Below are 25800 nucleotides of genomic sequence, written 5' to 3'. Positions count from 1 at the left end.
TGTGTGTGTGTGTGTGTGTGTGTGTGTGTGTGTGTGTGTGTGTGTGTGTGTGTGTGTGTGTGTGTGTGTGTGTGTGTGTGTGTGTGTGTGTGTGTGTGTGTGTGTGTGTGTGTGTGTGATAGACCCTAAGGCTGCAGGTTGTTTTCAGTCAGTCCAGCTGTGGCCTATGACTCCCTGCCTGTTCCCCCTCGCCCCTCTGTAATCTGCTCTGCTAAACCCACTGAGACACTCTATAAGGCCAGGGGCCACTTCTACAACATCCCGCCGCTCACACACACACACACACACACACACACACACACACACACACACACACACACACACACACACACACACACACACACACACACACACACACACACACACACACACACACACACACACACACACACACACACACACACACACACACACACACACACACACACACACACACACACACACACACACACACACACACACACACACACACACACACACACACACACACACACACACACACACCTGTCTAACCTATTGTTGTCTCCTTGCTCCACAGGTCCAGGAGCTGTTCTGAAAACGTCATCTTCCCCCGTGTGTCCTGATTGGTGTAGAAAGAGTTCCACTATATCAGCTGACCTTTCTGACCCTCTGTGACCCCTCACCATGGTGACATGACGGACCTTAGTGTTCCTCACCACATCCATGTTAGAAACCCTTCATAGAGACGTACACACACACACACACACACTTTGACACACACACACACACACACACCCTGACACACATACACCTTGAAATACACACACACACACCTTGACACACACACACACACACACCTTGACACACACACACCCTGACACACACACACACACCCTGACACACACACACCTTGACATACACACACACACACCCTGACACACACACACCTTGACACACACACACACCCTGACACACACACACCTTGACACACACACACACCCTGACACACACACACCTTGACACACACACGTATACATCGCGACACCCTCCAGGTAGTGATGTCGTTAGCGGTGCATGTCCGTCGCCACCTGCGGCGCTTCCTCCTCCTCCTCGCCTCCGGCTCCCTGCTAGGCTCCGCCTACTTCCTATTTTCTCACTCCGCCCCCACCCTACAGCTCAACCAATCAGAAGAGCACGTTGCTGTGGCCTGCTCCCTGCCATTTCCAACTCCCTACAGATCCCCCAACACACACACTGATAAACACCCCAACACACACACTGATAAACACCCCATCACACACACCGACAGACGATCCGACCCCATCACACACACCGACAGACGATCCGACCCCGACACACACACCGACAGACGATCCGACCCCGACACACACACCGACAGACGATCCGACCCCATCACACATACCGACAGACGATCCGACCCCGACACACACACCGACAGACGATCCGACCCCGACACACACACCGACAGACGATCCGACCCCGACACACACACCGACAGACGATCCGACCCCATCACACACACCGACAGACGATCCGACCCCGACACACACCCAGACAGACGATCCGACCCCGACACACACACCGACAGACGATCCGACCCCGACACACACACCGACAGACGATCCGACCCCGACAAACACACCGACAGACGATCCGACCACGACACACACACCGACAGACGATCCGACCACGACAAACACACCGACAGACGATCCGACCCTGACAAACACACCGACAGACGATCCGACCCTGACAAACACACCGACAGACGATCCGACCCCATCACACACACCGACAGACGATCCGACCCCGACACACACACCGATAGACGATCCGACCCCGTCACACACACCGACAGACGATCCGACCCCGTCACACACACCGACAGACGATCCGACCCCATCACACACACCGACAGACGATCCGACCCCATCACACACACCGACAGACGATCCGACCACGACAAACACACCGACAGACGATCCGACCCTGACAAACACACCGACAGACGATCCGACCCCGACAAACACACCGACAGACGATCCGACCCTGACAAACACACCGACCCCCTCCCCGCAGTAGACCCAGTAGTATTGGTACTGGTAGAATCACAGTATAGCCAGTTGGGACAGGACATCGTCGGCATCCTGGAGTCCGCCCGGTACCCGTTCACAACGGAGATCACCCCGGGGAAGGGAGACCTGCCTCCACTCACTGACAAGGTTAATATTGTATTATTATTGTTGTTATGGGAAAGGAGACCTGCCTTCACTCATTGACAAGGTTAATATTGTATTATTATTGTTGTTATGGGGAAGGAGACCTGTCTCTCCTCACTGACAAGGTTAATATTGTATTATTATTGTTGTTATGGGGAAGGAGACCTGTCTCTCCTCACTGACAAGGTTAATATTGTATTATTATTGTTATGGGGAAGGAGACCTGTCTCTCCTCACTGACAAGGTTAATATTGTATTATTATTGTTGTTATGGGGAAGGGAGACCTGTCTCTCCTCACTGACAAGGTTAATATTGTATTATTATTGTTGTTATGGGGAAGGAGACCTGTCTCTCCTCACTGACAAGGTTAATATTGTATTATTGTTGTTATGGGGAAGGAGACCTGTCTCTCCTCACTGACAAGGTTAATATTGTATTATTGTTGTTATGGGGAAGGAGACCTGTCTCCCCTCACTGACAAGGTTAATATTGTATTATTGTTGTTGTTATGGGGAAGGGAGACCTGTCTCTCCTCACTGACAAGGTTAATATTGTATTATTGTTGTTATGGGGAAGGAGACCTGTCTCCCCTCACTGACAAGGTTAATATTGTATTATTATTGTTGTTATGGGGAAGGAGACCTGTCTCCCCTCACTGACAAGGTTAATATTGTATTATTGTTGTTATGGGGAAGGAGACCTGTCTCCCCTCACTGACAAGGTTAATATTGTATTATTATTGTTGTTATGGGGAAGGAGACCTGTCTCCCCTCACTGACAAGGTTAATATTCTATTATTATTGTTGTTATGGGGAAGGAGACCTGTCTCCCCTCACTGACAAGGTTAATATTGTATTATTGTTGTTATGGGGAAGGAGACCTGTCTCCCCTCACTGACAAGGTTAATATTGTATTATTATTGTTGTTATGGGGAAGGAGACCTGTCTCCCCTCACTGACAAGGTTAATATTGTATTATTGTTGTTGTTATGGGGAAGGAGACCTGTCTCCCCTCACTGACAAGGTTAATATTGTATTATTATTGTTGTTATGGGGAAGGAGACCTGTCTCTCCTCACTGACAAGGTTAATATTGTATTATTATTGTTGTTATGGGGAAGGGAGACCTGTCTCCCCTCACTGACAAGGTTAATATTGTATTATTGTTATTGTTATGGGGAAGGAGACCTGTCTCTCCTCACTGACAAGGTTAATATTGTATTATTATTGTTGTTATGGGGAAGGAGACCTGTCTCTCCTCACTGACAAGGTTAATATTGTATTATTATTGTTGTTATGGGGAAGGAGACCTGTCTCTCCTCACTGACAAGGTTAATATTGTATTATTATTATTGTTATGGGGAAGGAGACCTGTCTCTCCTCACTGACAAGGTTAATATTGTATTATTGTTGTTATGGGGAAGGAGACCTGTCTCCCCTCACTGACAAGGTTAATATTGTATTATTGTTGTTGGTATGGGGAAGGAGACCTGTCTCTCCTCACTGACAAGGTTAATATTGTATTATTGTTGTTATGGGGAAGGAGACCTGTCTCTCCTCACTGACAAGGTTAATATTGTATTATTATTGTTATGGGGAAGGAGACCTGTCTCTCCTCACTGACAAGGTTAATATTGTATTATTATTGTTGTTATGGGGAAGGGAGACCTGTCTCTCCTCACTGACAAGGTTAATATTGTATTATTATTGTTGTTATGGGGAAGGAGACCTGTCTCTCCTCACTGACAAGGTTAATATTGTATTATTGTTGTTATGGGGAAGGAGACCTGTCTCTCCTCACTGACAAGGTTAATATTGTATTATTGTTGTTATGGGGAAGGAGACCTGTCTCCCCTCACTGACAAGGTTAATATTGTATTATTGTTGTTGTTATGGGGAAGGGAGACCTGTCTCTCCTCACTGACAAGGTTAATATTGTATTATTGTTGTTATGGGGAAGGAGACCTGTCTCCCCTCACTGACAAGGTTAATATTGTATTATTATTGTTGTTATGGGGAAGGAGACCTGTCTCCCCTCACTGACAAGGTTAATATTGTATTATTGTTGTTATGGGGAAGGAGACCTGTCTCCCCTCACTGACAAGGTTAATATTGTATTATTATTGTTGTTATGGGGAAGGAGACCTGTCTCCCCTCACTGACAAGGTTAATATTCTATTATTATTGTTGTTATGGGGAAGGAGACCTGTCTCCCCTCACTGACAAGGTTAATATTGTATTATTGTTGTTATGGGGAAGGAGACCTGTCTCCCCTCACTGACAAGGTTAATATTGTATTATTATTGTTGTTATGGGGAAGGAGACCTGTCTCCCCTCACTGACAAGGTTAATATTGTATTATTGTTGTTGTTATGGGGAAGGAGACCTGTCTCCCCTCACTGACAAGGTTAATATTGTATTATTATTGTTGTTATGGGGAAGGAGACCTGTCTCTCCTCACTGACAAGGTTAATATTGTATTATTATTGTTGTTATGGGGAAGGGAGACCTGTCTCCCCTCACTGACAAGGTTAATATTGTATTATTGTTATTGTTATGGGGAAGGAGACCTGTCTCTCCTCACTGACAAGGTTAATATTGTATTATTATTGTTGTTATGGGGAAGGAGACCTGTCTCTCCTCACTGACAAGGTTAATATTGTATTATTATTGTTGTTATGGGGAAGGAGACCTGTCTCTCCTCACTGACAAGGTTAATATTGTATTATTATTATTGTTATGGGGAAGGAGACCTGTCTCTCCTCACTGACAAGGTTAATATTGTATTATTGTTGTTATGGGGAAGGAGACCTGTCTCCCCTCACTGACAAGGTTAATATTGTATTATTGTTGTTGGTATGGGGAAGGAGACCTGTCTCTCCTCACTGACAAGGTTAATATTGTATTATTGTTGTTATGGGGAAGGAGACCTGTCTCTCCTCACTGACAAGGTTAATATTGTATTATTATTATTGTTATGGGGAAGGAGACCTGTCTCTCCTCACTGACAAGGTTAATATTGTATTATTGTTGTTATGGGGAAGGAGACCTGTCTCCCCTCACTGACAAGGTTAATATTGTATTATTGTTGTTGGTATGGGGAAGGAGACCTGTCTCTCCTCACTGACAAGGTTAATATTGTATTATTGTTGTTATGGGGAAGGAGACCTGTCTCTCCTCACTGACAAGGTTAATATTGTATTATTGTTGTTGGTATGGGGAAGGAGACCTGTCTCTCCTCACTGACAAGGTTAATATTGTATTATTGTTGTTGGTATGGGGAAGGAGACCTGTCTCTCCTCACTGACAAGGTTAATATTGTATTATTGTTGTTATGGGGAAGGAGACCTGTCTCCCCTCACTGACAAGGTTAATATTGTATTATTATTGTTGTTATGGGGAAGGAGACCTGTCTCCCCTCACTGACAAGGTTAATATTGTATTATTGTTGTTATGGGGAAGGAGACCTGTCTCTCCTCACTGACAAGGTTAATATTGTATTATTATTGTTGTTATGGGGAAGGAGACCTGTCTCTCCTCACTGACAAGGTTAATATTGTATTATTGTTGTTATGGGGAAGGGAGACCTGTCTCTCCTCACTGACAAGGTTAATATTGTAATATTGTTGTTATGGGGAAGGAGACCTGTCTCCCCTCACTGACAAGGTTAATATTGTATTATTGTTGTTATGGGGAAGGAGACCTGTCTCCCCTCACTGACAAGGTTAATATTGTATTATTGTTGTTATGGGGAAGGAGACCTGTCTCCCCTCACTGACAAGGTTAATATTGTATTATTGTTGTTGTTATGGGGAAGGAGACCTGTCTCCCCTCACTGACAAGGTTAATATTGTATTATTATTGTTGTTATGGGGAAGGAGACCTGTCTCTCCTCACTGACAAGGTTAATATTGTATTATTGTTGTGGGGAAGGAGACCTGTCTCTCCTCACTGACAAGGTTAATATTGTATTATTGTTGTTATGGGGAAGGAGACCTGTCTCCCCTCACTGACAAGGTTAATATTGTATTATTGTTGTTATGGGGAAGGAGACCTGTCTCTCCTCACTGACAAGGTTAATATTGTATTATTATTGTTGTTATGGGGAAGGAGACCTGTCTCTCCTCACTGACAAGGTTAATATTGTATTATTGTTGTTATGGGGAAGGGAGACCTGTCTCTCCTCACTGACAAGGTTAATATTGTATTATTGTTGTTATGGGGAAGGAGACCTGTCTCCCCTCACTGACAAGGTTAATATTGTATTATTGTTGTTATGGGGAAGGAGACCTGTCTCCCCTCACTGACAAGGTTAATATTGTATTATTGTTGTTATGGGGAAGGAGACCTGTCTCCCCTCACTGACAAGGTTAATATTGTATTATTGTTGTTGTTATGGGGAAGGAGACCTGTCTCTCCTCACTGACAAGGTTAATATTGTATTATTGTTGTTATGGGGAAGGGAGACCTGTCTCTCCTCACTGACAAGGTTAATATTGAAATATTGTTGTTATGGGGAAGGAGACCTGTCTCCCCTCACTGACAAGGTTAATATTGTATTATTGTTGTTATGGGGAAGGAGACCTGTCTCCCCTCACTGACAAGGTTAATATTGTATTATTGTTGTTATGGGGAAGGAGACCTGTCTCCCCTCACTGACAAGGTTAATATTGTATTATTGTTGTTGTTATGGGGAAGGAGACCTGTCTCCCCTCACTGACAAGGTTAATATTGTATTATTATTGTTGTTATGGGGAAGGAGACCTGTCTCTCCTCACTGACAAGGTTAATATTGTATTATTGTTGTGGGGAAGGAGACCTGTCTCTCCTCACTGACAAGGTTAATATTGTATTATTGTTGTTATGGGGAAGGAGACCTGTCTCCCCTCACTGACAAGGTTAATATTGTATTATTGTTGTTATGGGGAAGGAGACCTGTCTCTCCTCACTGACAAGGTTAATATTGTATTATTATTGTTGTTATGGGGAAGGAGACCTGTCTCTCCTCACTGACAAGGTTAATATTGTATTATTGTTGTTATGGGGAAGGGAGACCTGTCTCTCCTCACTGACAAGGTTAATATTGTATTATTGTTGTTATGGGGAAGGAGACCTGTCTCCCCTCACTGACAAGGTTAATATTGTATTATTGTTGTTATGGGGAAGGAGACCTGTCTCCCCTCACTGACAAGGTTAATATTGTATTATTGTTGTTATGGGGAAGGAGACCTGTCTCCCCTCACTGACAAGGTTAATATTGTATTATTGTTGTTGTTATGAGGAAGGAGACCTGCCTCCCCTCACTGACAAGGTTAATATTGTATTATTATTGTTGTTATGGGGAAGGAGACCTGTCTCTCCTCACTGACAAGGTTAATATTGTATTATTGTTGTGGGGAAGGAGACCTGTCTCTCCTCACTGACAAGGTTAATATTGTATTATTGTTGTTATGGGGAAGGAGACCTGTCTCTCCTCACTGACAAGGTTAATATTGTATTATTGTTGTTATGGGGAAGGAGACCTGTCTCTCCTCACTGACAAGGTTAATATTGTATTATTGTTGTGGGGAAGGAGACCTGTCTCTCCTCACTGACAAGGTTAATATTGTATTATTGTTGTTATGGGGAAGGAGACCTGTCTCTCCTCACTGACAAGGTTAATATTGTATTATTATTGTTGTTATGGGGAAGGAGACCTGTCTCTCCTCACTGACAAGGTTAATATTGTATTATTGTTGTTATGGGGAAGGAGACCTGTCTCTCCTCACTGACAAGGTTAATATTGTATTATTGTTGTTATGGGGAAGGAGACCTGTCTCTCCTCACTGACAAGGTTAATATTGTATTATTGTTGTTATGGGGAAGGAGACCTGTCTCTCCTCACTGACAAGGTTAATATTGTATTATTGTTGTTATGGGGAAGGAGACCTGTCTCTCCTCACTGACAAGGTTAATATTGTATTATTATTGTTGTTATGGGGAAGGAGACCTGTCTCTCCTCACTGACAAGGTTAATATTGTATTATTGTTGTTATGGGGAAGGGAGACCTGTCTCTCCTCACTGACAAGGTTAATATTGTATTATTGTTGTTATGGGGAAGGAGACCTGTCTCCCCTCACTGACAAGGTTAATATTGTATTATTGTTGTTATGGGGAAGGAGACCTGTCTCCCCTCACTGACAAGGTTAATATTGTATTATTGTTGTTATGGGGAAGGAGACCTGTCTCCCCTCACTGACAAGGTTAATATTGTATTATTGTTGTTGTTATGGGGAAGGAGACCTGTCTCCCCTCACTGACAAGGTTAATATTGTATTATTATTGTTGTTATGGGGAAGGAGACCTGTCTCTCCTCACTGACAGGTTAATATTGTATTATTGTTGTGGGGAAGGAGACCTGTCTCTCCTCACTGACAAGGTTAATATTGTATTATTGTTGTTATGGGGAAGGAGACCTGTCTCTCCTCACTGACAAGGTTAATATTGTATTATTGTTGTTATGGGGAAGGAGACCTGTCTCTCCTCACTGACAAGGTTAATATTGTATTATTGTTGTGGGGAAGGAGACCTGTCTCTCCTCACTGACAAGGTTAATATTGTATTATTGTTGTTATGGGGAAGGAGACCTGTCTCTCCTCACTGACAAGGTTAATATTGTATTATTATTGTTGTTATGGGGAAGGAGACCTGTCTCTCCTCACTGACAAGGTTAATATTGTATTATTGTTGTTATGGGGAAGGTGACCTGTCTCTCCTCACTGACAAGGTTAATATTGTATTATTGTTGTTATGGGGAAGGAGACCTGTCTCTCCTCACTGACAAGGTTAATATTGTATTATTGTTGTTATGGGGAAGGAGACCTGTCTCTCCTCACTGACAAGGTTAATATTGTATTATTGTTGTTATGGGGAAGGAGACCTGTCTCTCCTCACTGACAAGGTTAATATTGTATTATTATTGTTATGATGGGGAAGGAGACCTGTCTCTCCTCACTGACAAGGTTAATATTGTATTATTATTATTGTTATGGGGAAGGAGACCTGTCTCCCCTCACTGACAAGGTTAATATTGTATTATTATTGTTGTTATGGGGAAGGAGACCTGTCTCCCCTCACTGACAAGGTTAATATTGTATTATTATTATTATGGGGAAGGAGACCTGTCTCTCCTCACTGACAAGGTTAATATTGTATTATTGTTGTTATGGGGAAGGAGACCTGTCTCCCCTCACTGACAAGGTTAATATTGTATTATTATTGTTGTTATGGGGAAGGAGACCTGTCTCTCCTCACTGACAAGGTTAATATTGTATTATTATTGTTGTTATGGGGAAGGAGACCTGTCTCTCCTCACTGACAAGGTTAATATTGTATTATTATTGTTGTTATGGGGAAGGAGACCTGTCTCCCCTCACTGACAAGGTTAATATTGTATTATTATTGTTGTTATGGGGAAGGAGACCTGTCTCCCCTCACTGACAAGGTTAATATTGTATTATTATTGTTGTTATGGGGAAGGAGACCTGTCTCCCCTCACTGACAAGGTTAATATTGTATTATTGTTGTTATGGGGAAGGAGACCTGTCTCTCCTCACTGACAAGGTTAATATTGTATTATTGTTGTTATGGGGAAGGAGACCTGTCTCTCCTCACTGACAAGGTTAATATTGTATTATTGTTGTTATGGGGAAGGGAGACCTGTCTCTCCTCACTGACAAGGTTAATATTGTATTATTATTGTTATGGGGAAGGAGACCTGTCTCTCCTCACTGACAAGGTTAATATTGTATTATTGTTGTTATGGGGAAGGAGACCTGTCTCTCCTCACTGACAAGGTTAATATTGTATTATTATTGTTGTGGGGAAGGAGACCTGTCTCCCCTCACTGACAAGGTTAATATTGTATTATTATTGTTGTGGGGAAGGAGACCTGTCTCCCCTCACTGACAAGGTTAATATTGTATTATTGTTGTTATGGGGAAGGAGACCTGTCTCCCCTCACTGACAAGGTTAATATTGTATTATTATTGTTGTTATGGGGAAGGAGACCTGTCTCCCCTCACTGACAAGGTTAATATTGTATTATTATTGTTGTTATGGGGAGGGAGACCTGTCTCCCCTCACTGACAAGGTTAATATTGTATTATTGTTGTTATGGGGAAGGAGACCTGTCTCTCCTCACTGACAAGGTTAATATTGTATTATTATTGTTGTTATGGGGAAGGAGACCTGTCTCCCCTCACTGACAAGGTTAATATTGTATTATTGTTGTTATGGGGAAGGAGACCTGTCTCTCCTCACTGACAAGGTTAATATTGTATTATTATTGTTGTTATGGGGAAGGAAACCTGTCTCCCCTTACAGACAAGGTTAATATTGTATTATTGTTGTTGTTATGGGGAAGGGAGACCTGTCTCTCCTCACTGACAAGGTTAATATTGTATTATTGTTGTTATGGGGAAGGAGACCTGTCTCTCCTCACTGACAAGGTTAATATTGTATTATTATTGTTGTTATGGGGAAGGAGACCTGTCTCTCCTCACTGACAAGGTTAATATTGTATTATTGTTGTTATGGGGAAGGAGACCTGTCTCTCCTCACTGACAAGGTTAATATTGTATTATTGTTGTTATGGGGAAGGAGACCTGTCTCTCCTCACTGACAAGGTTAATATTGTATTATTGTTGTTATGGGGAAGGAGACCTGTCTCTCCTCACTGACAAGGTTAATATTGTATTATTGTTGTTATGGGGAAGGAGACCTGTCTCCCCTCACTGACAAGGTTAATATTGTATTATTATTGTTGTGGGGAAGGAGACCTGTCTCTCCTCACTGTCAAGGTTAATATTGTATTATTATTGTTGTTATGGGGAAGGAGACCTGTCTCTCCTCACTGACAAGGTTAATATTGTATTATTATTGTTGTTATGGGGAAGGAGACCTGTCTCCCCTCACTGACAAGGTTAATATTGTATTATTATTGTTGTTATGGGGAAGGAGACCTGTCTCCCCTCACTGACAAGGTTAATATTGTATTATTATTGTTGTTATGGGGAAGGAGACCTGTCTCCCCTCACTGACAAGGTTAATATTGTATTATTATTGTTGTTATGGGGAAGGAGACCTGTCTCCCCTCACTGACAAGGTTAATATTGTATTATTGTTGTTATGGGGAAGGAGACCTGTCTCTCCTCACTGACAAGGTTAATATTGTATTATTGTTGTTATGGGGAAGGAGACCTGTCTCTCCTCACTGACAAGGTTAATATTGTATTATTATTGTTATGGGGAAGGAGACCTGTCTCTCCTCACTGACAAGGTTAATATTGTATTATTGTTGTTATGGGGAAGGAGACCTGTCTCTCCTCACTGACAAGGTTAATATTGTATTATTATTGTTGTGGGGAAGGAGACCTGTCTCCCCTCACTGACAAGGTTAATATTGTATTATTATTGTTGTGGGGAAGGAGACCTGTCTCCCCTCACTGACAAGGTTAATATTGTATTATTGTTGTTATGGGGAAGGAGACCTGTCTCCCCTCACTGACAAGGTTAATATTGTATTATTATTGTTGTTATGGGGAAGGAGACCTGTCTCCCCTCACTGACAAGGTTAATATTGTATTATTATTGTTGTTATGGGGAGGGAGACCTGTCTCCCCTCACTGACAAGGTTAATATTGTATTATTGTTGTTATGGGGAAGGAGACCTGTCTCTCCTCACTGACAAGGTTAATATTGTATTATTATTGTTGTTATGGGGAGGGAGACCTGTCTCTCCTCACTGACAAGGTTAATATTGTATTATTATTGTTGTTATGGGGAAGGAGACCTGTCTCCCCTCACTGACAAGGTTAATATTGTATTATTGTTGTTATGGGGAAGGAGACCTGTCTCTCCTCACTGACAAGGTTAATATTGTATTATTATTGTTGTTATGGGGAAGGAGACCTGTCTCCCCTTACAGACAAGGTTAATATTGTATTATTGTTGTTGTTATGGGGAAGGGAGACCTGTCTCTCCTCACTGACAAGGTTAATATTGTATTATTGTTGTTATGGGGAAGGAGACCTGTCTCTCCTCACTGACAAGGTTAATATTGTATTATTGTTGTGGGGAAGGAGACCTGTCTCTCCTCACTGACAAGGTTAATATTGTATTATTGTTGTTTTGGAAGGAGACCTGTCTCTCCTCACTGACAAGGTTAATATTGTATTATTATTGTTGTTATGGGGAAGGAGACCTGTCTCTCCTCACTGACAAGGTTAATATTGTATTATTGTTGTTATGGGGAAGGAGACCTGTCTCTCCTCACTGACAAGGTTAATATTGTATTATTGTTGTTATGGGGAAGGAGACCTGTCTCTCCTCACTGACAAGGTTAATATTGTATTATTGTTGTTATGGGGAAGGAGACCTGTCTCTCCTCACTGACAAGGTTAATATTGTATTATTATTGTTGTTATGGGGAAGGAGACCTGTCTCTCCTCACTGACAAGGTTAATATTGTATTATTATTATTGTTATGGGGAAGGAGACCTGTCTCCCCTCACTGACAAGGTTAATATTGTATTATTATTGTTGTTATGGGGAAGGAGACCTGTCTCTCCTCACTGACAAGGTTAATATTGTATTATTATTATTATGGGGAAGGAGACCTGTCTCTCCTCACTGACAAGGTTAATATTGTATTATTGTTGTTATGGGGAAGGAGACCTGTCTCCCCTCACTGACAAGGTTAATATTGTATTATTATTGTTGTGGGGAAGGAGACCTGTCTCCCCTCACTGACAAGGTTAATATTGTATTATTGTTGTTATGGGGAAGGAGACCTGTCTCTCCTCACTGACAAGGTTAATATTGTATTATTATTGTTGTTATGGGGAAGGAGACCTGTCTCTCCTCACTGACAAGGTTAATATTGTATTATTATTGTTATGGGGAAGGAGACCTGTCTCCCCTCACTGACAAGGTTAATATTGTATTATTATTGTTGTTATGGGGAAGGAGACCTGTCTCCCCTCACTGACAAGGTTAATATTGTATTATTATTGTTGTTATGGGGAAGGAGACCTGTCTCCCCTCACTGACAAGGTTAATATTGTATTATTGTTGTTATGGGGAAGGAGACCTGTCTCTCCTCACTGACAAGGTTAATATTGTATTATTGTTGTTATGGGGAAGGAGACCTGTCTCTCCTCACTGACAAGGTTAATATTGTATTATTGTTGTTATGGGGAAGGGAGACCTGTCTCTCCTCACTGACAAGGTTAATATTGTATTATTATTGTTATGGGGAAGGAGACCTGTCTCTCCTCACTGACAAGGTTAATATTGTATTATTGTTGTTATGGGGAAGGAGACCTGTCTCTCCTCACTGACAAGGTTAATATTGTATTATTATTGTTGTGGGGAAGGAGACCTGTCTCCCCTCACTGACAAGGTTAATATTGTATTATTATTGTTGTGGGGAAGGAGACCTGTCTCCCCTCACTGACAAGGTTAATATTGTATTATTGTTGTTATGGGGAAGGAGACCTGTCTCCCCTCACTGACAAGGTTAATATTGTATTATTATTGTTGTTATGGGGAAGGAGACCTGTCTCCCCTCACTGACAAGGTTAATATTGTATTATTATTGTTGTTATGGGGAGGGAGACCTGTCTCCCCTCACTGACAAGGTTAATATTGTATTATTGTTGTTATGGGGAAGGAGACCTGTCTCTCCTCACTGACAAGGTTAATATTGTATTATTATTGTTGTTATGGGGAGGGAGACCTGTCTCTCCTCACTGACAAGGTTAATATTGTATTATTATTGTTGTTATGGGGAAGGAGACCTGTCTCCCCTCACTGACAAGGTTAATATTGTATTATTGTTGTTATGGGGAAGGAGACCTGTCTCTCCTCACTGACAAGGTTAATATTGTATTATTATTGTTGTTATGGGGAAGGGAGACCTGTCTCCCCTTACAGACAAGGTTAATATTGTATTATTGTTGTTGTTATGGGGAAGGGAGACCTGTCTCTCCTCACTGACAAGGTTAATATTGTATTATTGTTGTTGTTATGGGGAAGGAGACCTGTCTCTCCTCACTGACAAGGTTAATATTGTATTATTGTTGTTATGGGGAAGGAGACCTGTCTCCCCTCACTGACAAGGTTAATATTGTATTATTATTGTTGTTATGGGGAAGGAGACCTGTCTCTCCTCACTGACAAGGTTAATATTGTATTATTATTGTTGTTATGGGGAAGGAGACCTGTCTCTCCTCACTGACAAGGTTAATATTGTATTATTATTGTTGTTATGGGGAAGGAGACCTGTCTCTCCTCACTGACAAGGTTAATATTGTATTATTATTGTTGTTATGGGGAAGGAGACCTGTCTCCCCTCACTGACAAGGTTAATATTGTATTATTATTATTGTTATGGGGAAGGAGACCTGTCTCTCCTCACTGACAAGGTTAATATTGTATTATTATTGTTGTTATGGGGAAGGAGACCTGTCTCCCCTCACTGACAAGGTTAATATTGTATTATTATTGTTGTTATGGGGAAGGAGACCTGTCTCTCCTCACTGACAAGGTTAATATTGTATTATTATTGTTGTTATGGGGAGGGAGACCTGTCTCTCCTCACTGACAAGGTTAATATTGTATTATTATTGTTGTTATGGGGAAGGAGACCTGTCTCCCCTCACTGACAAGGTTAATATTGTATTATTGTTGTTATGGGGAAGGAGACCTGTCTCTCCTCACTGACAAGGTTAATATTGTATTATTATTGTTGTTATGGGGAAGGGAGACCTGTCTCTCCTCACTGACAAGGTTAATATTGTATTATTATTGTTGTTATGGGGAAGGGAGACCTGTCTCCCCTTACAGACAAGGTTAATATTGTATTATTGTTGTTGTTATGGGGAAGGGAGACCTGTCTCTCCTCACTGACAAGGTTAATATTGTATTATTGTTGTTGTTATGGGGAAGGAGACCTGTCTCTCCTCACTGACAAGGTTAATATTGTATTATTGTTGTTATGGGGAAGGAGACCTGTCTCCCCTCACTGACAAGGTTAATATTGTATTATTATTGTTGTTATGGGGAAGGAGACCTGTCTCTCCTCACTGACAACGTTAATATTGTATTATTATTGTTGTTATGGGGAAGGAGACCTGTCTCTCCTCACTGACAAGGTTAATATTGTATTATTATTGTTGTTATGGGGAAGGAGACCTGTCTCTCCTCACTGACAAGGTTAATATTGTATTATTATTGTTGTTATGGGGAAGGAGACCTGTCTCCCCTCACTGACAAGGTTAATATTGTATTATTATTATTGTTATGGGGAAGGAGACCTGTCTCTCCTCACTGACAAGGTTAATATTGTATTATTATTGTTGTTATGGGGAAGGAGACCTGTCTCCCCTCACTGACAAGGTTAATATTGTATTATTATTGTTGTTATGGGGAAGGAGACCTGTCTCCCCTCACTGACAAGGTTAATATTGTATTATTATTGTTGTTATGGGGAAGGAGACCTGTCTCTCCTCACTGACAAGGTTAATATTGTATTATTATTGTTGTTATGGGGAAGGAGACCTGTCTCCCCTCACTGACAAGGTTAATATTGTATTATTATTGTTGTTATGGGGAAGGAGACCTGTCTCTCCTCACTGACAAGGTTAATATTGTATTATTATTGTTGTTATGGGGAAGGAGACCTGTCTCTCCTCACTGACAAGGTTAATATTGTATTATTGTTGTTATGGGGAAGGAGACCTGTCTCCCCTCACTGACAAGGTTAATATTGTATTATTATTGTTGTTATGGGGAAGGAGACCTGTCTCTCCTCACTGACAAGGTTAATATTGTATTATTGTTTTTATGGGGAAGGAGACCTGTCTCCCCTCACTGACAAGGTTAATATTGTATTATTGTTGTTATGGGGAAGGAGACCTGTCTCCCCTCACTGACAAGGTTAATATTGTATTATTGTTGTTATGGGGAAGGGAGACCTGTCTCTCCTCACTGACAAGGTTAATATTGTATTATTGTTGTTATGGGGAAGGAGACCTGTCTCCCCTCACTGACAAGGTTAATATTGTATTATTGTTGTTATGGGGAAGGAGACCTGTCTCCCCTCACTGACAAGGTTAATATTGTATTATTATTGTTGTTATGGGGAAGGAGACCTGTCTCCCCTCACTGACAAGGTTAATATTGTATTATTATTGTTGTTATGGGGAAGGAGACCTGTCTCCCCTCACTGACAAGGTTAATATTGTATTATTGTTGTTATGGGGAAGGGAGACCTGTCTCTCCTCACTGACAAGGTTAATATTGTATTATTATTGTTGTTATGGGGAAGGAGACCTGTCTCTCCTCACTGACAAGGTTAATATTGTATTATTATTGTTGTTATGGGGAAGGAGACCTGTCTCCCCTCACTGACAAGGTTAATATTGTATTATTATTGTTGTTATGGGGAAGGAGACCTGTCTCCCCTCACTGACAAGGTTAATATTGTATTATTGTTGTTATGGGGAAGGAGACCTGTCTCCCCTCACTGACAAGGTTAATATTGTATTATTGTTGTTGTTATGGGGAAGGAGACCTGTCTCTCCTCACTGACAAGGTTAATATTGTATTATTATTGTTATGGGGAAGGAGACCTGTCTCCCCTCACTGACAAGGTTAATATTGTATTATTATTGTTATGGGGAAGGAGACCTGTCTCCCCTCACTGACAAGGTTAATATTGTATTATTATTGTTGTTATGGGGAAGGAGACCTGTCTCTCCTCACTGACAAGGTTAATATTGTATTATTATTGTTATGGGGAAGGAGACCTGTCTCCCCTCACTGACAAGGTTAATATTGTATTATTATTGTTATGGGGAAGGAGACCTGTCTCTCCTCACTGACAAGGTTAATATTGTATTATTATTGTTATGGGGAAGGAGACCTGTCTCTCCTCACTGACAAGGTTAATATTGTATTATTGTTGTTATGGGGAAGGAGACCTGTCTCCCCTCACTGACAAGGTTAATATTGTATTATTGTTGTTATGGGGAAGGAGACCTGTCTCCCCTCACTGACAAGGTTAATATTGTATTATTATTGTTGTTATGGGGAAGGAGACCTGTCTCCCCTCACTGACAAGGTTAATATTGTATTATTATTGTTGTTATGGGGAAGGAGACCTGTCTCCCCTCACTGACAAGGTTAATATTGTATTATTGTTGTTATGGGGAAGGGAGACCTGTCTCTCCTCACTGACAAGGTTAATATTGTATTATTATTGTTGTTATGGGGAAGGAGACCTGTCTCTCCTCACTGACAAGGTTAATATTGTATTATTATTGTTGTTATGGGGAAGGAGACCTGTCTCCCCTCACTGACAAGGTTAATATTGTATTATTATTGTTGTTATGGGGAAGGAGACCTGTCTCCCCTCACTGACAAGGTTAATATTGTATTATTGTTGTTATGGGGAAGGAGACCTGTCTCCCCTCACTGACAAGGTTAATATTGTATTATTGTTGTTGTTATGGGGAAGGAGACCTGTCTCTCCTCACTGACAAGGTTAATATTGTATTATTATTGTTATGGGGAAGGAGACCTGTCTCCCCTCACTGACAAGGTTAACATTGTATTATTATTGTTATGGGGAAGGAGACCTGTCTCCCCTCACTGACAAGGTTAATATTGTATTATTATTGTTGTTATGGGGAAGGAGACCTGTCTCTCCTCACTGACAAGGTTAATATTGTATTATTATTGTTATGGGGAAGGAGACCTGTCTCCCCTCACTGACAAGGTTAATATTGTATTATTATTGTTATGGGGAAGGAGACCTGTCTCTCCTCACTGACAAGGTTAATATTGTATTATTATTGTTATGGGGAAGGAGACCTGTCTCCCCTCACTGACAAGGTTAATATTGTATTATTATTGTTATGGGGAAGGAGACCTGTCTCTCCTCACTGACAAGGTTAATATTGTATTATTGTTGTTATGGGGAAGGAGACCTGTCTCCCCTCACTGACAAGGTTAATATTGTATTATTGTTGTTATGGGGAAGGAGACCTGTCTCCCCTCACTGACAAGGTTAATATTGTATTATTGTTGTTGTTATGGGGAAGGAGACCTGTCTCTCCTCACTGACAAGGTTAATATTGTATTATTGTTGTTGTTATGGGGAAGGAGACCTGTCTCCCCTCACTGACAAGGTTAATATTGTATTGTTGTTGTTATGGGGAAGGAGACCTGTCTCTCCTCACTGACAAGGTTAATATTGTATTATTGTTGTTATGGGGAAGGAGACCTGTCTCCCCTCACTGACAAGGTTAATATTGTATTATTGTTGTTGTGGGGAAGGAGACCTGTCTCTCCTCACTGACAAGGTTAATATTGTATTATTGTTGTTATGGGGAAGGAGACCTGTCTCCCCTCACTGACAAGGTTAATATTGTATTGTTGTTGTTATGGGGAAGGGAGAACTGTCTCTCCTCACTGACAAGGTTAATATTGTATTATTATTGTTGTTATGGGGAAGGAGACCTGTCTCCCCTCACTGACAAGGTTAATATTGTATTATTGTTGTTATGGGGAAGGGAGACCTGTCTCCCCTCACTGACAAGGTTAATATTGTATTATTATTGTTATGGGGAAGGAGACCTGTCTCCCCTCACTGACAAGGTTAATATTGTATTATTATTGTTATGGGGAAGGAGACCTGTCTCTCCTCACTGACAAGGTTAATATTGTATTATTATTGTTGTTATGGGGAAGGAGACCTGTCTCCCCTCACTGACAAGGTTAATATTGTATTATTGTTGTTATGGGGAAGGGAGACCTGTCTCTCCTCACTGACAAGGTTAATATTGTATTATTATTGTTGTTATGGGGAAGGAGACCTGTCTCTCCTCACTGACAAGGTTAATATTGTATTATTATTGTTGTTATGGGGAAGGAGACCTGTCTCCCCTCACTGACAAGGTTAATATTGTATTATTATTGTTGTTATGGGGAAGGAGACCTGTCTCTCCTCACTGACAAGGTTAATATTGTATTATTGTTGTTATGGGGAAGGAGACCTGTCTCCCCTCACTGACAAGGTTAATATTGTATTATTGTTGTTATGGGGAAGGAGACCTGTCTCCCCTCACTGACAAGGTTAATATTGTATTATTGTTGTTGTTATGGGGAAGGAGACCTGTCTCTCCTCACTGACAAGGTTAATATTGTATTATTGTTGTTGTTATGGGGAAGGAGACCTGTCTCCCCTCACTGACAAGGTTAATATTGTATTGTTGTTGTTATGGGGAAGGAGACCTGTCTCTCCTCACTGACAAGGTTAATATTGTATTATTGTTGTTATGGGGAAGGAGACCTGTCTCCCCTCACTGACAAGGTTAATATTGTATTATTGTTGTTGTGGGGAAGGAGACCTGTCTCTCCTCACTGACAAGGTTAATATTGTATTATTGTTGTTATGGGGAAGGAGACCTGTCTCCCCTCACTGACAAGGTTAATATTGTATTGTTGTTGTTATGGGGAAGGGAGAACTGTCTCTCCTCACTGACAAGGTTAATATTGTATTATTATTGTTGTTATGGGGAAGGAGACCTGTCTCCCCTCACTGACAAGGTTAATATTGTATTATTGTTGTTATGGGGAAGGGAGACCTGTCTCCCCTCACTGACAAGGTTAATATTGTATTATTATTGTTATGGGGAAGGAGACCTGTCTCCCCTCACTGACAAGGTTAATATTGTATTATTATTGTTATGGGGAAGGAGACCTGTCTCTCCTCACTGACAAGGTTAATATTGTATTATTATTGTTGTTATGGGGAAGGAGACCTGTCTCCCCTCACTGACAAGGTTAATATTGTATTATTGTTGTTATGGGGAAGGGAGACCTGTCTCTCCTCACTGACAAGGTTAATATTGTATTATTATTGTTGTTATGGGGAAGGAGACCTGTCTCTCCTCACTGACAAGGTTAATATTGTATTATTATTGTTGTTATGGGGAAGGAGACCTGTCTCCCCTCACTGACAAGGTTAATATTGTATTATTATTGTTGTTATGGGGAAGGAGACCTGTCTCCCCTCACTGACAAGGTTAATATTGTATTATTGTTGTTATGGGGAAGGAGACCTGTCTCCCCTCACTGACAAGGTTAATATTGTATTATTGTTGTTGTTATGGGGAAGGAGACCTGTCTCTCCTCACTGACAAGGTTAATATTGTATTATTATTGTTATGGGGAAGGAGACCTGTCTCCCCTCACTGACAAGGTTAATATTGTATTATTATTGTTATGGGGAAGGAGACCTGTCTCTCCTCACTGACAAGGTTAATATTGTATTATTGTTGTTATGGGGAAGGAGACCTGTCTCCCCTCACTGACAAGGTTAATATTGTATTATTGTTGTTATGGGGAAGGAGACCTGTCTCCCCTCACTGACAAGGTTAATATTGTATTATTGTTGTTGTTATGGGGAAGGAGACCTGTCTCTCCTCACTGACAAGGTTAATATTGTATTATTGTTGTTGTTATGGGGAAGGAGACCTGTCTCCCCTCACTGACAAGGTTAATATTGTATTGTTGTTGTTATGGGGAAGGAGACCTGTCTCTCCTCACTGACAAGGTTAATATTGTATTATTGTTGTTATGGGGAAGGAGACCTGTCTCCCCTCACTGACAAGGTTAATATTGTATTATTGTTGTTGTGGGGAAGGAGACCTGTCTCTCCTCACTGACAAGGTTAATATTGTATTATTGTTGTTATGGGGAAGGAGACCTGTCTCCCCTCACTGACAAGGTTAATATTGTATTGTTGTTGTTATGGGGAAGGGAGACCTGTCTCTCCTCACTGACAAGGTTAATATTGTATTATTATTGTTGTTATGGGGAAGGAGACCTGTCTCCCCTCACTGACAAGGTTAATATTGTATTATTGTTGTTATGGGGAAGGGAGACCTGTCTCCCCTCACTGACAAGGTTAATATTGTATTATTATTGTTATGGGGAAGGAGACCTGTCTCCCCTCACTGACAAGGTTAATATTGTATTATTATTGTTATGGGGAAGGAGACCTGTCTCTCCTCACTGACAAGGTTAATATTGTATTATTATTGTTATGGGGAAGGAGACCTGTCTCTCCTCACTGACAAGGTTAATATTGTATTATTATTGTTGTTATGGGGAAGGAGACCTGTCTCTCCTCACTGACAAGGTTAATATTGTATTATTGTTGTTATGGGGAAGGAGACCTGTCTCTCCTCACTGACAAGGTTAATATTGTATTATTATTGTTATGGGGAAGGAGACCTGTCTCTCCTCACTGACAAGGTTAATATTGTATTATTATTGTTGTTATGGGGAAGGAGACCTGTCTCCCCTCACTTACAAGGTTAATATTGTATTATTATTGTTGTTATGGGGAAGGAGACCTGTCTCTCCTCACTGACAAGGTTAATATTGTATTATTATTGTTGTTATGGGGAAGGAGACCTGTCTCTCCTCACTGACAAGGTTAATATTGTATTATTATTGTTGTTATGGGGAAGGAGACCTGTCTCTCCTCACTGACAAGGTTAATATTGTATTATTATTGTTGTTATGGGGAAGGAGACCTGTCTCTCCTCACTGACAAGGTTAATATTGTATTATTGTTGTGGGGAAGGAGACCTGTCTCTCCTCACTGACAAGGTTAATATTGTATTATTGTTGTTATGGGGAAGGAGACCTGTCTCTCCTCACTGACAAGGTTAATATTGTATTATTGTTGTTGTTATTGTCACAACAGAAGTGTAACAAGCTGTTTAACGTTGTTGTCTTTTTTCAAAAGGGGCGTGGTCGCTACAGCCTGGTCATCTACGAGAGTCTGTTGAAGTACGCCCACACCGACTCCTTAAACAGACAGCTGTTACACCAGGTACAGACACACTGACTCCTGGAACAGACAGCTGTTACACCAGGTACAGACACACTGACTCCTGGAACAGACAGCTGTTACACCAGGTACAGACACACTGACTCCTGGAACAGACAGCTGTTACACCAGGTACAGACACACTGACTCCTTAAACAGACAGCTGTTACACCAGGTACAGACACACTGACTCCTGGAACAGACAGCTGTTACACCAGGTACAGACACACTGACTCCTGGAACAGACAGCTGTTACACCAGGTACAGACACACTGACTCCTGGAACAGACAGCTGTTACACCAGGTACAGACACACTGACTCCTGGAACAGACAGCTGTTACACCAGGTACAGACACACTGACTCCTGGAACAGACAGCTGTTACAGCAGGTACAGACACACTGACTACTGGACCAGACAGCTGTTACACCAGGTACAGACACACTGACTCCTGGAACAGACAGCTGTTACACCAGGTACAGACACACTGACTCCTGGAACAGACAGCTGCTACACCAGGTACAGACACACTGACTCCTGGAACAGACAGCTGTTACACCAGGTACAGACACACTGACTCCTTAAACAGACAGCTGTTACACCAGGTACAGACACACTGACTCCTGGAACAGACAGCTGTTACACCAGGTACAGACACACTGACTCCTGGAACAGACAGCTGTTACACCAGGTACAGACACACTGACTCCTGGAACAGACAGCTGTTACACCAGGTACAGACACACTGACTCCTGGAACAGACAGCTGTTACACCAGGTACAGACACACTGACTCCTGGAACAGACAGCTGTTACAGCAGGTACAGACACACTGACTACTGGACCAGACAGCTGTTACACCAGGTACAGACACACTGACTCCTGGAACAGACAGCTGTTACACCAGGTACAGACACACTGACTCCTGGAACAGACAGCTGCTACACCAGGTACAGACACACTGACTCCTGGAACAGACAGCTGTTACACCAGGTACAGACACACTGACTCCTGGAAACAGACAGCTGTTACACCAGGTACAGACACACTGACTCCTGGAACAGACAGCTGTTACACCAGGTACAGACACACTGACTCCTGGAACAGACAGCTGTTACACCAGGTACAGACACACTGACCCCTGAACAGACAGCTGTTACACCAGGTACAGACACACTGACTCCTGGAACAGACAGCTGTTACACCAGGTATAGACATACTGACTCCTGGAACAGACAGCTGTTACACCAGGTACAGACACACTGACCCCTGAACAGACAGCTGTTACACCAGGTACAGACACACTGACTCCTGGAACAGACAGCTGTTACACCAGGTATAGACACACTGACTCCTGGAACAGACAGCTGTTACACCAGGTACAGACACACTGACTCCTGGAACAGACAGCTGTTACACCAGGTACAGACACACTGACTCCTGGAACAGACAGCTGTTACACCAGGTACAGACACACTGACTCCTGGAACAGACAGCTGTTACACCAGGTACAGACACACTGACTCCTGGAACAGACAGCTGCTACACCAGGTACAGACACACTGACTCCTTGAACAGACAGCTGTTACACCAGGTACAGACACACTGACTCCTGGAACAGACAGCTACTACACCAGGTACAGACACACTGACTGGAACAGACAGCTGTTACACCAGGTACAGACACACTGACTCCTGGAACAGACAGCTGTTACACTAGGTACAGACACACTGACTCCTGGAACAGACAGCTATTACACCAGGTACAGACACACTGACTCCTGGAACAGACAGCTGTTACACCAGGTACAGACACACTGACTCCTGGAACAGACAGCTGTTACACCAGGTACAGACACACTGACTCCTGGAACAGACAGCTGCTACACCAGGTACAGACACACTGACTGGAACAGACAGCTGTTACACCAGGTACAGACACACTGACTCCTGGAACAGACAGCTGTTACACCAGGTACAGACACACTGACTCCTGGAACAGACAGCTGTTACACCAGGTACAGACACACTGACTACTGGACCAGACAGCTGTTACACCAGGTACAGACACACTGACTCCTGGGAACAGACAGCTGTTACACCAGGTACAGACACACTGACTCCTGGAACAGACAGCTGTTACACCAGGTACAGACACACTGACTCCTGGGAACAGACAGATGTTACACCAGGTACAGACACAGTGACTCCTGGACCAGACAGCTGTTACACCAGGTACAGACACAGTGACTCCTGGAACAGACAGCTGTTACACCAGGTACAGACACACTGACTCCTGGAACAGACAGCTACTACACCAGGTACAGACACACTGACTCCTGGACCAGACAGCTGTTACACCAGGTACAGACACACTGACTACTGGAACAGACAGCTGTTACACCAGGTACAGACACACTGACTGGAACAGACAGCTGTTACACCAGGTACAGACACACTGACTCCTGGAACAGACAGCTGTTACACTAGGTACAGACACACTGACTCCTGGAACAGACAGCTATTACACCAGGTACAGACACACTGACTCCTGGAACAGACAGCTGTTACACCAGGTACAGACACACTGACTCCTGGAACAGACAGCTGTTACACCAGGTACAGACACACTGACTCCTGGAACAGAGAGCTGCTACACCAGGTACAGACACACTGACTGGAACAGACAGCTGTTACACCAGGTACAGACACACTGACTCCTGGAACAGACAGCTGTTACACCAGGTACAGACACACTGACTCCTGGAACAGACAGCTGTTACACCAGGTACAGACACACTGACTCCTGGAACAGACAGCTGTTACACCAGGTACAGACACACTGACTCCTGGAACAGACAGCTGTTACACCAGGTACAGACACAGTGACTCCTGGAACAGACAGATGTTACACCAGGTACAGACACACTGACTCCTGGAACAGACAGCTGTTACACCAGGTACAGACACAGTGACTCCTGGAACAGACAGCTGTTACACCAGGTACAGACACACTGACTCCTGGAACAGACAGCTGTTACACCAGGTACAGACACAGTGACTCCTGGAACAGACAGCTGTTACACCAGGTACAGACACACTGACTCCTGGAACAGACAGCTGTTACACCAGGTACAGACACACTGACTCCTGGAACAGACAGATGTTACACCAGGTACAGACACAATGACTCCTGGAACAGACAGCTGTTACACCAGGTACAGACACACTGACTCCTGGAACAGACAGCTGTTACACCAGGTACAGACACAGTGACTCCTGGAACAGACAGCTGTTACACCAGGTACAGACACACTGACTCCTGGAACAGACAGCTGTTACACCAGGTACAGACACACCGACTCCTGGGAACAGACAGCTGTTACACCAGGTACAGACACACTGACTCCTGGAACAGACAGCTGTTACACCAGGTACAGACACACTGACTCCTGGAACAGACAGCTGTTACACCAGGTACAGACACACTGACTCCTGGAACAGACAGCTGTTACACCAGGTACAGACACACTGACTCCTGGAACAGACAGCTGTTACACCAGGTACAGACACACTGACTCCTGGAACAGACAGCTGTTACACCAGGTACAGACACACTGACTCCTTGAACAGACAGCTGTTACACCAG

General features: G+C 42.6%; 1 protein-coding gene across 1 annotated transcript in view; it reads left to right on the top strand.

Annotated features, from left to right (window-relative positions):
* ndst3 (N-deacetylase/N-sulfotransferase (heparan glucosaminyl) 3) overlaps nucleotides 1-25800 on the top strand; it is a 154574-nt gene that overhangs the window by 10946 nt on the left and 117828 nt on the right. Inside the window, exons 2-3 of the mRNA XM_071408621.1 lie at nucleotides 539-2204; nucleotides 22069-22155. Of these exons, the coding sequence (XP_071264722.1) occupies nucleotides 1020-2204; nucleotides 22069-22155 (1272 nt within the window). The 5' untranslated portion in view covers nucleotides 539-1019. The remainder of the gene's footprint in view (nucleotides 1-538; nucleotides 2205-22068; nucleotides 22156-25800) is intronic.

Source organism: Salvelinus alpinus, chromosome 6, assembly GCF_045679555.1.
Source record: "Salvelinus alpinus chromosome 6, SLU_Salpinus.1, whole genome shotgun sequence".
NCBI lineage: Eukaryota > Metazoa > Chordata > Actinopteri > Salmoniformes > Salmonidae > Salvelinus > Salvelinus alpinus.
Note: the sequence above shows the minus strand (reverse complement) of the source record. Positions and strands in the feature narration are given on the sequence as shown.